The sequence below is a fragment of the Balaenoptera ricei genome, chromosome 1 (genome assembly GCF_028023285.1).
Source record: "Balaenoptera ricei isolate mBalRic1 chromosome 1, mBalRic1.hap2, whole genome shotgun sequence".
In the NCBI taxonomy this organism is placed as follows: domain Eukaryota; kingdom Metazoa; phylum Chordata; class Mammalia; order Artiodactyla; family Balaenopteridae; genus Balaenoptera; species Balaenoptera ricei.
The window spans coordinates 37,974,399-37,989,730 of record NC_082639.1 but is presented as its reverse complement, the minus strand read 5'-3'; the positions used below and the strand labels follow the sequence as shown (position 1 = coordinate 37,989,730).

Below are 15,332 nucleotides of genomic sequence, written 5' to 3'. Positions count from 1 at the left end.
GAGAAGCCCCCCCTCAGCAACTAGAGAAAGCCCACGCACAGCAACGAAGACCCAACGCAGCCAAAAATAAATAAATTAAATAAATGAATTAAAAAAAAAAAAAGGAGGGAAAAGTCCAAGGGCTAACATGTGCATCACTGAAACTGTATAATAAAGAATGATGTCAAAGGAAAATACTTATTTAACATACAGGAAAGAGGCAGGAGACCTAACAGAACTCTTCAAAGATCCAAAGATGAAGTCACTAGGGTCTAGAGTAGAGTGTGCAAAAGGGAAGCTGTCACTAGAGTTCATTACTACAGAACATTTTTCTGTAACTCCCACAAGATCAAGAACCACATACTCTCCTTTCACTGAACTTCCTACAGCTACTAGTGACAACTTCTCCTCCCTGATAAAACTGACCTTTATCCCCTACTTCTAAATACACCTACACTTGATTAATAAACTATATAAACATATCCTTTCCATTCAGAAACGCCATGAACTTTTTACACTTCTGTGTTCTCCCACTAAGGTGTTTTCAGTGGTACACTCCTAGAAGGCAGAGACTATATCCACGAATTCTCTGTTCACAGTATTGGGTTTGGGATTACACACATGCATCCCCAAAGCACATGTTTTAAAAAGTGCTTTCTCGTGAAATGAATCGTTACTGGAGAGAAACTTTAACAATGATTCGGAACATATTCCTACAAGACTAAGGACGGCCAAATCAGAGAATGCTTAGGAATGACACCCAACAAAACCTCTAGAAAGTAGGATAACATTTACTATATTATTGACTGTCCCTACCTTACACTATTTGCCCTTCTGGATAATTCCTCCATACCCCTTTAGTAAGCCTATTCTTTGCATTTCATTTACTCCCAGCCCACATTCTAGCGTCCCTTCTTCCCATCCAGAACCCCTAACCTCAAACGCCCCACAGGACCATTTTTCATCCCTACTCCCTCATTTCCTATTCAACCCCAGACCATCACTTCCATCCACTTCTCCACTCCCCATTTTTCTGCCTCTCCAGACCTCCCATTCCTTCTGCCGAACTATATTCAGTCCCCACCCCTTCAACGCCCCAGCCCAAGTCTTCCCGCCTGAGATCGCCCTCCCCCATCGCTCCCTTTCAGGCTCCCCCTCCCCATCCCTTCCCTCCGAGACCCCGGCCAGCGCTACCTGCTCCCTGACTTCGGGCCCTGCGGGCCCCGCCCGCTCCTCCAGTAGCTGCCTCCCGGGCGGCGCTCGCCGGCGCGAGGGCAGGGGCTGGGGCAGCTCCGCTGCCCGCTGAGCCCCATCCTCCCGGCAGGCGGCCGGTGGCGGCGGCGGCAGCTGCGGTCGGTCGCGGCAGCGGCTCCGCTTCATATCTGCGGCTGGGCCCTGGGCGTCAGCGCAGCGACTGTCCCGGCCCCGCACGGCCCCGGGCCGCGGCGCTACCGCGCCAACCACCGCCCGCGGCCACCATGGCCCGGCGGGCGCCCGAAGCCACCGACCCCAGCCAGCAGCTCCTCTGCGCTTTCTGGGGCCTCAAGAGCCGCGGCCTCCTCGGCGCTCCTTACGGAGGCGGCAGCATCGCCGCAGCGTCGTCTTCTCCCACCCGGTACACGCTCGGCCGGCCACCGGCCGCCGCCGCCTCCACCGCCGCAGCCGGCTGCACAGCCAGCCGCCAACCGCTTGCCTGTAGCCCGGCCCCGCCCCTCCCTTCCCTTCGCGCGCGCGCACCGGGAGCCCGCCTGCCACCTCGGGCCGCGCGCCGCCTCCCGCGCACGCGCCAGCGAACGGTCGCGAGAGACCCGCCCTTGGCCCCACCGCGTGGTGGGGGTGGGAGGGGGCGGAGAGCGGAAGGGGGCGGGGCCCCGACGCGCCCGCTGCGGCCGTGGAAGCTCCTTGATTCGTTCATTCATGCATCCATTCATGAAATTGTGTGTCTGGCCAAGCTAAGTGGTGGGGATCCAAAAATGAATTACAACTGATCAGCGTCCTCAAGGAAGTAGGTGGAGAGGGACCAGGAGCAGCAAGGAGACAAAATAGACAACCAGTAAACAGAACACTAATGCCTGCCTTTTTGTTGAGCACCTTCCAACCTACCGTCAACTGATCTTCACATCACACTTTGAAGGCAGGTCTGCTCATTCTCCTGTTACAGATAAGAGGACCGACGGGAAGTAATATGCCCAGGTCACTGAGCAAACTAGACAGGACTCAAATTCTGGCTTTTCTGCCCCTTTCCACTGTTTCCTGTTGCTCCCAGAAAGTAAGACAGGGTGTGGAAAGTCCTATAAAAGAGGAAGAAGTGATGGATTCCTTCAAGTGGAAGGCGAAGACAAAAAGGCATCCCCATGATTCCCCACTGACAATGAAGTCATCATGTTATAGCCCAGTCCAGCCTGGCCACAGCGGTGGGCAGCTCAGCCTGCCTCTTTCAGTGACTCATCTGCTCAGCAACGTGGCTGTAGCTCAGCCCTGTCTGGCCTCCTCCTTCTGGCTTTAGCTGGTCTGCCAAAGCACCATATTTTTCCTCTTTTGTCTTGACTGGAGTTCTTTCACAGAAGCCTTTACGGAAGGGTTCACCCATTTTTGCTTGGCCTCCCCCTAAACTCTTTCTGAGAGGTAATAATAGCTAACCTTATAGCATAACTACTGGATACCAGACACTGTGCATTCAATTCACACATATGCAAACAAGAGGTAAGTTGTATTATTTCCAGTTTACAGTTGAGGTTCAAGTTACATAACATGCTCAATATGACACAGCTAGTAAGTGCAGAGCCAGGATTCAAACCAAGGTCTGTCAGATACCAGAGCCTACACACACAACCAGTGTACTCTACAGCCGATCATCAGTCTGCTCCTGTATTCCCTGTTTCAGTTCCTCACCACCATCCATCCAGTTGCCTCAACCAGAAACCTGGAAGTCATCCTAGACTCCTTCCTTCCCCTCCTGCCCCCACACCCAATTAATGAACAAGTCATGCTGCTTCTATAACCTTACCATCTCTCCAATCTGTCTCCTTTTTCCATCCCACTGGTACTACTTTAGCTCAAGTCTTGTCTTCTCTCACCTACTTGACTGCGAAATCTTTCTAAATCATTCACCTACAACCAGTCCCTTTCTCTTCAAACCCATCCTCCAAAAAGCCTTTACAAGAACCTTCATATAACATGTGACTCCCTTGCTTAAAACAGTTAAATAGATTTCCATGACCCTCAGGATGAGGTCTACTAAATTTACTATGATTGGCAAGGCCATCTGAAATCTGGTCTCTGTCTACCTCACCTATTAATCCCCGCTATGCCAATTATTTATAGTTATGCCAGCTGTTTATAGTTCCCTGCATGTACAGGGTCTGACACATTCTTGGTTACAAACAACAGAAACAAACTCATTATCCTAAGCCTAAGGGGGAATTATTAGAAGGCTATACAGAGGGGCTCACAGAACAGAACAGAGATTGGAAAATCAGGCTTATGAAACTGGCAGGAAACAAGGAGTCTCTCCAGAGTACACATTAGGGACAATTTCAGGACAGTGCTGTCACCACCACTCCCACACCACCACCAGACAATGTGCTATGCTGCTGCCACATACCTGTGCAAAGGGATTCTAACCTTCTCTCCTCTCTAATTGCATCACCATTCCAGATTCACAGTCTCTGGCAAGAGAATCCACTGACTCAGCCTTGGCAACTTAGGGACCAGAACTCCATTTCAACCTCTTGCCTTCCACTATAGGGACTAGGAAAGTCAGTGTGGCAAATAGACTCTAAGGTTGCCCTCATGATCCACCTCCTTTCCAGTGTTTATGCCTTTGTGTGATCTCCTCCCCTTGAGGTGAGTGGGACCTGTGACTTGCTTCTAAACAGCAAAAATGATGTGGTATCACTTCCATGATTACATTACATTATATAAGACTCTGTCTTGCTAACAGACTCACTCTCATTCTCATTCTCATTCTCCTAATGGCCTTGAAGAACCAAGCTACCATGTTCTGAACTGCCTGTAGAGAGGGTCATGTGGCAGGAAATTGCAGGCAACCTCTAGAAGCTATGGGCAGCCTCTGGCCCAAGATCCAGCCAGAAAACAAACAAAAAACTCAGTCCAACAACCACAAGAAAAAAATTTTTTCTTGTAGTATAGTTGCTTTACAATGTTGTGTTAGTTTCTGCTGTACAATGAAGTGAATAAGCTATATGTATACATATTTCCCCTCCCTCTTGGACCTCCCTCCCACCCCCCCACCATCCCACCCATCTAGGTCATCACAGAGCACCAAGCTGAGCTTCCTGTGCTATACAGCAGGTTCCCACTAGCTATCTCTTTTACGCATGGTAGTGTATATACGTCAATCCTAATCTCCCAATTCGTCCCACCCTCCCTTTCCCCTCTCTGTGTCCACATGTACATTCTCTACATCTGCGTCTCTATTCCTGCCGCACAAATAGGTTCATCTGTACCATTTTTCTAGACTACACATATATGTGCTAATATACTATATTTGTTTTTCTCTTTCTGATTTAACTTCACTCTGTATGACAGACTCTAGGTCCATCCACCTCACTACAAATAACTCTATTTCGTTCCTTTTTATGGCTGAGTAATATTCCATTGGATATATGTACCACATCTTCTTTTTCCATTCATCTGTCAATGGACATTTAGGTTGTTTCCATGTCCTGGCTATTGTAAATAGTGCTGCAATGAACATTGGGGTTACATGTGTCTTTTTGAATTATGGTTTTCTCAGGGTATATGCCCATTAGTGGGATTGCTGGGTCATATAGTAGTTCTATTTTTAGTTTTTTAATGAACGTCCATACTGTTCTCCATAGTGGCTGTATCAATTTACATTCCCACAGTGCAAGAGGGCTCCCTTTTCTCCACGCCCTCTCCAGCATTTATTGTTTGTAGATTTTTTGATGATGGCCATTCTGACAAGTGTGAGGTGATACCTCATTGTGGTTTTGATTTGCATTTCTCTAATAACTAGTGATGTTGAGCATCTTTTCATGTGCCTCTTGGCCATCTGTATGTCTTCTTTGGAGAAATGTCTATTTAGGTCTTCCACCCATTTTTTGATTGGGTTGTTTGTTTTTTTGATATTGAGCTCCATGAGCTGTTTGTATATTTTGGAGATTAATCCTTTGTCCATTGCTTCATTTGCAAATATTTTCTCCCATTCTGAGGGTTGTCTTTACATCTTGTGTCGGGTTTCCTTTGCTGTGCAAAAGCTTTTAAGTTTCATTAGGTCCCATTTGTTTATTTTTGGCTTTATTTTCATTACTCTAGGAGGTAGGTCAAAAAAGATCTTGCTGTGATTTATGTCAAAGAGTGTTCTTCCTATTTTTTCCTCTAAGAGTTTTATAGTGTTGGCCTTACATTTAGATCTTTAATCCATTTTGAGTTTATTTTTGTGTATGGTGTTAGGTCGTGTTCTGATTTCCTTCTTTTACATGTAGCTGTCCAGTTTTCCCAGCACCACTTATTGAAGAGGCTGTCTTTTCTCCATTGTATATTCTTGCCTCCTTTGTCATAGATTAGGTGACCATAGGTGCATGGGTTTATCTCTGGGCTTTCTATCCTGTACCATTGATCTATATTTCTGTTTTTGTGCCAGTACCATACTGTCTTGATTACTGTAGCTTTGTAGTATAGTCTGAAGTCAGGGAGCCTGATTCCTCCAGCTCCATTTTTCTTTCTCAAGATTGCTTTGGCTATTCAGGGTCTTTTGTGTTTCCATACAAATTGCAAAAATTTTTGTCCTAATTCTGTGAAAAATGCCATTGGCAATTTGATAGGGATTGCATTGAATCTGTAGATTGCTTTGTGTAGTATAGTCATTTTCACAATATTGATTCTTCCAATCCAAGAACATGGTATATCTCTCCATCTGTTTGTATCATCTTTGATTTCTTTCATCAGTGCTTTATAGTTTTCTGAGTACAGGTCTTTTGCTTCCTTAGGCAGGTTTATTCCTAGGTATTCTTTTTGTTGTGATGGTAAATGGGATTGTTTCCTTAATTTCTCTTTCTGATTTTTCGTTAGTATGTAGGAATGCAAGAGATTTCTGTGCATTAATTTCGTATCCTGCAACTTCACCAAATTCATTGATTAGCTCTAGTAGTTTCCTGGTGGCATCTTTAGGATTCTCTATGTATAGTATCATATCATCTGCAAACAGTGACAGTTTTACTTTTTCTTTTCCAGTTTGTATCCCTTTTGTTTCTTTTTCTTCTCTGACTGCCCTGGCTAGGACTTCCAAAACTATGTTGAATAACAGTGGCGAGAGTGGACATCCTTGTCTTGTTCCTGATCTTAGAGGAAATGCTTTCAGTTTCTCACCATTGAGAATGAAGTTTGCTGTGGGTTTGTCGTATGTGGCCTTCATTATGTTGAAGTAGGTTCCCTCTATGCCCACTTTCTGGAGAGTTTCCATCATAAATGGGTGTTGAATTTTGTCAAAAGCTTTTTCTGCATCTATTGAGATGATCATATGGTTTTTATTATTTAATTTGTTAATATGGTGTATCACACTGATTGATTTGCATATATTGAAGAATCCTTGCATCACTGGGATAAATCCCACTTGATCATGGTGTATGATCCTTTCAATGTGTTGTTGGATTCTGTTTGCTAGAATTTTGTTGAGGATTTTTGTGTCTGTGTTCATCAGTGATATTGGTCTGTAATTTTCTTTTTTTGTGGTATCTTTGTCTGGTTTTGGTATCAGGGTGATGGTGGCCTTATAGGACAAGTTTGGGAGTGTTCCTCCCTCTGCAACACCTGAGTGAGCTTGGAAACAAACCTCTCCAGTTGAATCTCCAGATGAGAACATAGCCCAGCCATATCTGGACTCCTGATCCACAGAAATTGTGAGATAAATGCATATTATTTTAAGCTGATAAGTTTATGGTAAGTTATTACACAGGAATAGAAAACTAATACATCCAGATACTCACTTTCTCAGGCCAGAGGTGGCCATGTGACACAATCCGGTCTGAATCCCCTCTTGCTCCTATCTTCACTAGGTTAATAAATGACAAGCCGATTTTTTTTCAGTTGCTCAGGCCAAAACCTCAGAATGATAGTTGAATCTTTTCCTTCTCACGCACTTCACATCCATTCCGCTAGCAAATTCTATGCAAATTAAGAGAATTTTACAATTATCTGGGAGAGAGGTGATGATGACATGTAGAAAGAAAGTGATCGTCGTAATGAAAGGAAGTGAATGAATTTTAGAGAGACTCAGAAAGCAGAAACAACAGGAACTTTTGACTCATCTGGGTAGAGAGAAAGAGAGAAGATTTGAGAATGATTTCCAGGTTTCTGGCTTGGACAACTGATATAGGGAACAGTGAAGAAGTTTGAAGGAGATTATGATTAATTGTTCACATGTGTTTGCTCTTTTTTTTTTTCTCTCTTAAGTACCAGTGACATACCCAAGTGAAGATGTAGGGTGAGCTATTGATTAAATTGGTTTAGAGTTCAGAACTGAGCGCTACCAGTATTTAGATGTATGACAAATATAAACTGTTCAATAATCTTGAGGTTATACATGTTATGACATCTCTTTTCTGTTTTCTAGTTAGTCACTCAGGCCCCTCATGTCATATTATCAGGAAGTCTAGTATCTCCTCCTTAATTATCTAAGAACTCCAATGTTCCTATATATCCTAAAAGGTAAGTATGGTAGTTATCTATTGTTACATTACAAACCATCTCAAAATTTGTGAATTAAAACAACAAGCATTTATTTATCTGACAATTCTGTGGGTCAACTGGTTGGTTCTTATGGCCTGGGACAGTTTAGCTGATCACTTCTTAGTCTGCAAATGCATCTGCAGTTAGCTGAGGATTGACTGGTGGCTAGATAATCTAGAATGGCCTTTCTCAGACATCTGATAGTTTTCAGGCTGTTGGCCATAGCAATGGGGCCAAAAAAGTCACATGTCTCTCATCATCCAGCAGGCTAGCTTGAATTTCTTCACATGGCAGCAGTATAGGGGTCCCAAGAATAGAAAAAAAAGCCTCAGTGTGAAAGCACTTTTCAAGTCTTTCTTGGTGTCACATTGGCAATTGTGCCATTGCCAAAGCAAGTCATAAATCACACAGCAAGTCATTGCCAAAGCAAGTCAACGTGGGAAGGAACTAAAGTTACATGGCAAGGGGTAATAGATTCAAAGAGGGGAAGAATGTGTAGCTATCTTTGAAATCTACTCCAGGAAGATCAGTACAATTTCCACAGTCAAGTCCAGCTAGAATTAAATTAGTCCATGAGCATCATTGCATCCTAGGACCATGTTTGAAGTGAATGTCTGTGTCCCCCCAAAATTCATATGTTGAAGTCCTAACTTCCAATGTGGCTATATTTGGAGATGAGGCCACTAAGGAAATAATTAAGGTTAAATGAAGTCATAAGGGGGCCTGGATCCAATAGGATTATTATCCTTGTAAGAAGAGACACCAGGGAGTGTTTGCTCTCCCCCACCCCAGGCACATATGCAGAATAGGACATGTGACTATCTAGCAAAGAGGTGGCTACCTACAAGACAAGAAGAGAGCTCTCACCAGAAACCCAAGCAACTAGAATCTTGATCTTGGACTTTTAGCCTCCAGAACTGTGAGAAAATTAATTTCTGTTGTTTACACCACCCAGTCTAGGTTTTTGTTGTTGTTGTTGTTGTTGTTTTGGCTGCGCCTTGGCAGCTTGCAGGATCCTAATTTTCCCACCAGGGATCCAACCCGGGCCCACGGCAGTGAAAGTGCCAAGTCCTAACCACTGGACCACCAGGGAATTCCCATAGGGTATTTTGTTATGGCAGCCCAAGCAGACTAATACAGACCACATAACAAGGTCCTCCCAATCCAGCGAAGGTTTTTTGAGATAGGACAATCCCATTCCCTTGGTACCCAGCTCAGCCAAATATGCCCAGGCCACAGTTCCCACAATTGAAGCTCTTAGTCCTGTATGTTTTCCGTTTCCATACACAGCACAGTGAATTGCCAGGGAAACAAGCAGTCCCAGGACAAGTTTCCCAAGGAGCCCACATCCTAGAGATCTGCAGTTCTTCCTCTTAAACAGTCAAAAGAGAGAGTGTCTAATTATATCCCCTTTCCCTAGGCAATGATTGCTTGCTAATCCTCTGAAGGGAGGATACTCTTAGTGTTTCTAGGGGGCCGAGGAATCATTACATACCCTCTTGGAAAAGCCTGCTTTCAGTGATACTAACATTCTCTACTCTTCTATGAAAGATTCCTTAGGTGATTCAAAGGGGCCCACATTACTCTTCTAAGAGTTAGCTTCAAGGATTCCTTATTACAATTATGGTAAAAACAGGGCTTCCCTGGTGGCGCAGTGGTTGAGAATCTGCCTGCTAATGCAGGGGACACGGGTTCGAGCCCTGGTCTGGGAAGATCCCACATGCCGCGGAGCAACTGGGCCCGTGAGCCACAACTACTGAGCCTGCGCGTCTGGAGCCTGTGCCCCGCAATGGGAGGGGCCGCGATAGTGAGAGGCCCGCGCACCGCGATGAAGAGCGGTCCCCGCACGGCGATGAAGAGTGGCCCCCGCTTGCCGCAACTAGAGAAAGCCCTCGCACGAACTGAAGACCCAACACAGCCAAAAATAAATAAATAAATAAATAAATAAATAAAGTAGCTATAAAAAAAAAAAAAAAAAAAAACAGATCCTTGTCCCCCAATATCCATTCTTCCCTTTTCATATTATTGGACACATGCCACCTAGAATAAAGCAAAATTTCCAGCCTTCTTTGTAGCTAAATATAACCATGTAACTAAGCTCTGACCATGAGCTGTGAGCTTGAGTGATGAGAGCAACTTTTGAAGTATGCTCTAAAAGGGAAAAGCCATGTCTTTCCTTTGTTCTACCTGTTGCTTGTTAAGTGCTCATGGTAGTAATCTACCTTGGACCACAGGTATGAAAAAACATCTAAAGGATGGCAATGCAACAATGTAGAAAGTGCCAAGATAAACTCATGGAGCAGAGCTGCCATCCTTGCCCTCTCTAGTATTATGTGAGAGAGAAATATACCTCTGCCTTAAGTTACTGTAATTTGGGGTGTCTGTTACATGTAACTAAACCTCCATCATTATCACTTAATATGATGATTTCTAGTACCTGTTTTGCAGAGCTGATGGATCCAAACGTAACCTTGGGCAGGGCACCAGCTACAGATGGAAACTTAAGCCTTATTAAATACATTAGGATACACTTGGCAATAAAGGAAACAGGACTCTCAGGGAAATTCAGGACTAAAAGTACAGCTGTCCTCAGGGAATTTGGAACTGGAAGCATCTCTAGGACCCTCAGCAGCAGGAGTGCAGGGCATTTTACTCTATACTCTTGTCATTACCATGACTAAGTTTCTCTCTTGGTCTCTCATGTGTCTTTCTGTGTTTCCTCCCAGAACTAACCAGCTTATTTACCCTCTGTTCTGTATTATTGCTTTATATCATCACTTCTATCTACCAATATTTTCTACTTAGGCAAAATTTTGTCTTGGTCACCGCCTCTTCTGTACTAACTGGCTTCTTTATGCAATTTTAAAAACTTCCTTGCTTCTAATGTCTGATTCATTCCCTACTTTCTTCTTTTTTTTTTTAAAAAACTCTTTTTGGGGGGGTTTATTTATTTATTTATTTATTTTATTTATGGCTGTGCTGGGTCTTCGTTTCTGTGCGAGGGCTTTCTCTAGTTGCGGCAAGTGGGTGCCACTCTTCATCGCGGTGCGCGGGCCTCTCATTATCGCGGCCTCTCTTGTTGCAGAGCTCAGGCTCCAGACGCGCAGGCTCAGTAATTGTGGCTCATGGGCCTAGTTGCTCCACGGCATGTGGGATCCTCCCAGACCAGGGCTCGAATCCGTGTCCCCTGCATTGGCAGGCAGACTCTCAACCACTGCGCCACCAGGGAAGCCCCCATTCCCTACTTTCTAATTCATTTGCCTAAAGATGAGAAGTTAATTGGCCAAACTTTACCTGTCAAGTACTTTAATAGCTGCTGGATAACCTACACATTAGTTAGGGGTACCTTCCTGGTCTAATCAGCAATGTCTAGGAACTGGGAAGATGCTGTCATGTGGTACAGAATATGATTGCATAGGATTATCCCTTGACAGAGGTGTGGGAGAGATGATTTTCCATAAAGGGGGATGGTGGACTTCTCTGGAACTATGAGTACCATGTCTTAGATATATTGAAGAGGAATAAAAGTGGAGACCAGAAACCCCTCAGGAGTCTATTACAAAGGAATAGGTAACAGGTACTTGTCAGAGTTTTATAGTAGTAGGGTTAGAGAGAAAGGGAGAGACTGAAGAAATATTAAAGCTGTGCAATTTACAGGGCTTGATGAATAGCCAGATAGGAGAAATGGGCAAATAGGATGAATCAGGGATAATCTTCAGGATTATGGTTTAAATAACCAGGTGGATGATGGTGTCTTTCACTGACCTAGAGAATACTGAAGGAAGAACAAGTTTCATAATTTCATTTACTCATTTACTCACAAAGTAAACAAGTATTTGTTTAAACTTCCATGGAAGAGAAATATTGAACAAATGCATTCAGAAGAAGAACAAATGTACTCAAAGAAGTACAGTTTGGGGACATGTTGATTTTGTGGTGCCTATGAGATAAACAAGATGGATGTATGGGTCTAAAGTTCAGGGAGTGCTCTCAGTATATACACACACACACACACACACGCATATACATACATATACAGAATGAAAATTACGAACAGGCATATGCTCACAACTTTCTCTCCTGCCCCTGAGTCTTCCCCTGGCCAAGAGAGTTCTATAGATGCCAGACTGCTTCTTTGGGCTTGGGGATGCAGAACAAGGAGAATAATAAATAAGAAGAATAATTAAAGGGAAAAAAGAAGTAGAACTTAGTTCAAGAAGCTGAGTTGCTCTACACGGGAAGGAGGTGTAAGAGGGGAGGAAAGGGAGGAAGGTAGAAGATACAGGTACGGAAGCAGAGAGAAGAAAAGAAAGCTGTGTGGATAGGTGGGAGTAGTTGTTTTGTGGTGTGTAAGGGAAGTAGGTAGGAGAGGAAGAGAAGCTGTAAAGAGTATTGCTACAAATTCTCTTCTCAGTTCCCAAGCAATGCCTGTAAAGGACTTGCGTCATTTTGAAGTTACTTTTGGTTGCTGAACTGTGAACTTCTCTAAATATGATTCCATGCAAAGGGTAAGCCATGTTGCCCTCCCTCATTCACGAAGGGTTACTTAAAAATTCGGGAGCATACAGATGGAAATTGAAGTTGTGGAGATATAGATATATATATACACTCAGAGTATATGACTGAAGTAAAAGATTAAAAGAGTCTAGGGTGGAGCCAAATATTTAAGGTACAGAGAGTGGATGAAAAGTTGGTTAGAGAAAAGTGAAGAAGCCTACAGCTTTTAAAAGCATCTTAAACTCCATCATTGCAAACATATGGCAGCTTCAGACTGAAATAACTGTGAGGGGGACTTCCCTGGCAGTCCAGAGGTTAAGACTCTGTGCTTCTGCTGCAGGGGGCAAGGGTTCCATCCCTGGTCAGGGAGCTAAGATCCTGCATGCCCAAGCAGCCCGGCAGAAAAAAAAAAAAAAAAAACACACACACAAAACAAAACAAACAAACAAAAAAACTGTGAGCATTAAAATTTCAGAGCACAATAAAAAATATTATAATCTGTGGCAACATGAAATAATATATATATATAATAGAGGATGGGAAATAGAGAGGTAAAGAAATTGGATTTCCTCATCTTTTACTATTGAGAGAGCAAAAGATATTGTTTAAAACTAATAAATAAGGGCTTCCCTCGTGGCGCAGTGGTTAAGAATCCGCCTGCCAATGCAGGGCACACGGGTTCGAGCCCTGGCCTGGGAAGATCCCACATGCCACGGAGCAACTAAGCCCGTGCGCCACAACTACTGAGCCTGTGCTCTAGAGCCCGCGAGCCACAACTACTGAGCCCACGTGCCACAACTACTGAAGCCCACGTGCCTAGAGCCCACGTTCCTCAACAAGAGAAGCCCACGCACCACAAGGAAGAGTAGACCCCGCTGGCTGCAACTAGAGAAAGCCCTCAAGCAGCAATGAAGACCCAACGCAGCCAAAAATAAATAAATAAATAGAAGGGGGAAAATAAAAGACCCAATAAAGCTAATAAATAATAGAGAAACTTATTTGAAGATTCTTTAAAGGTATATAGGTAATCTTCAGAAGAATTTTTAAAATAATGTTTGTCGTTAAAATTACATGTTAAAGGAGAAGGTAAGGTAAAGAAGTGAGAAGTGGAAGTATAGTAATTTTGTCATTGCTGAGAGAAGAGAGTTAATAGGTAAAGTCTCAAGAAATATTAGGAAATGTTACAGTTATAAAGGTAACCACTGGAAGAACCAAAAATTAACTACAAACTTCCAAGTTAGCAGAAGGTACATGCACAAAATAAAACAAAGCAAATATAAATCATATAGTAAACATTTTTTTAAAGGTAATCATCTTAAAAAAAAATTCTTGACTCTTCAGTGCAAAAATAAATTTAGAAATCATCAGGAGCAGAGCTACTCCAAGTGTGGTCCTCGGACCTGAGCCAGCTGGCAAACTGCTATTGGTCTATAAAGCGATTAAGTAAAGAAACCGAGAGTAAGCTCTTAAAAAACATTTATAGCAATTTGGCAGAGTCATTTTATGTCTGTGAATCTAATAATAAAAAATTTTGTATGTCTTTGTGTTATTTCATTTTTTCTAGCTTTTTTACTGTATTTTACAAAAATATCAGTCTAGGCAATAAAAAAATGTTTTTTAATCTCAGTTGAGAAGCACTGCTCTAGAGTAGCAGCAACAGCAACATCACCTGGGAACTTTTAGAAATGCAAATTTATTGAGTTTCTCTTATTTTAGGTATTGTGCTGGGTCGGACTCTCTGAAGAAATCACATTTAAGCTAATCTGATGGATGAGTAGACATTAGCCAGGTGAATATCTCCAGAGCTCACGTTCTGTATATTTTACTGTGTTACCTACATTTATTTCTGAATTCATTCATTCAACAAATATTCAAAGTTCCTACTACATGTCAGGACTTATTTCTGTTGAGCAAACTGAGATGAACATGATCCTTGGCCCAGAGAATTTATAGTTGAAGGGAAGATTTCAACTTTTATAGGGTTTAAGTCTATGTCTTGAATTTCTATTAATTTCTACTTTCTATTCTTCAATTCATAACCCAGTACCAGACAGTTTTGACAACTGTTGCACTATGTAATTTTTCAAGTTAGGTACAGCTTTCTATCCAACAGTAGTGTCACTTTGTCTCTCTCTAGTTTTTTTTGTAGTTGTTGTGTGTGTTTTTGTTTTGTTTTGTTTTGTTTTTTGTTTTTCGGCCATGCCAAATGTAGTCAAAGCTGTTGATCATTTCCTTTATGATGTTTTTGGGTTTCGACCGTGTCGTGTGGCATGTGGGATCTTAGTTCCCCGACAAGGGATCAAACCCATGCCCCCTGCATTGAAAGCGTGGAGTCTTAACCACTGGACTGCCAGGGTAGTCCATAGCTCTAGTTTTCTAAACATTTTACTAGAGCAGTCAGCAATTCTTAACACGGTTGACTCTCTCTTTCATGAAAAGTTACTTTCTTCTCTTGGCTTTAACATTCTGGGTTTGCCTCCTACCTCTCTGATCATTCCTTCTCGGTCTCTTTATGATGTCTCCTCCTCTACCTGACTTAACTGTTGGCATTCTTCACAGGTCGGCCTTGGATCTTCTACTCTGCTTACTCAAAACATTTTCTTTAGGTAATCTTATAAATTCCTGTGACAAAATGCCATCTATAATGCTGTTGACTTTCAAATTTATAACTTTAGCTCAGATTTATTTTCTGAGCTCTTCCCTACTTGACATATTCACTTTGTCTCTCAGGTATATTTGAAAAACATGTCCTTAATGATCTTTTCTCCCTTCTTATTCAGCTTGAATTTCACGGTCAGTCATATTCACTTGCTCGCATATACCATCCACTCTTTTGTCCCTCTTTCATTTTGCTATACTCATTTGGCAAAACCGAAACCCTGATTAAACCCACCCTGTGCCTCTGCCTTGCATGTAGTGTTGCAGCTGAACAGAGCTGGAGAAAATATGAGACCATGAGGTAAAGTCATAACCGTAAATTTCAAGTGGGCCTTATTGTTGCCCAACTATCACACCGTATATCCCTAGTTCATTCACTCTCCCTTCTCCTAGATGATGATTTCATAACTTCCTACGAAACCCCAGTACACTCTCTCCCATTCTCACGCTCAGGTAACAGACTTGCTTTCTACTTCAGGAGACAG

General features: G+C 42.9%; 1 protein-coding gene across 11 annotated transcripts in view; it reads right to left on the bottom strand.

Annotated features, from left to right (window-relative positions):
• MAST2 (microtubule associated serine/threonine kinase 2) overlaps positions 1–1,680 on the bottom strand; it is a 200,961-nt gene extending 199,281 nt beyond the window's left edge. For 7 of the 11 annotated variants that reach the window (XM_059921771.1, XM_059921787.1, XM_059921796.1 and 4 more), the window contains exon 1: positions 1,171–1,680. In XM_059921771.1, the coding sequence (XP_059777754.1) occupies positions 1,171–1,359 (189 nt within the window). In that variant the 5' untranslated portion in view covers positions 1,360–1,680. The remainder of the gene's footprint in view (positions 1–1,170) is intronic. The other 4 variants (XM_059921780.1, XM_059921801.1, XM_059921809.1 and 1 more) reach the window with 1 other exon arrangement.
• Between the last annotated feature and the right edge of the window lie 13,652 nt (positions 1,681–15,332).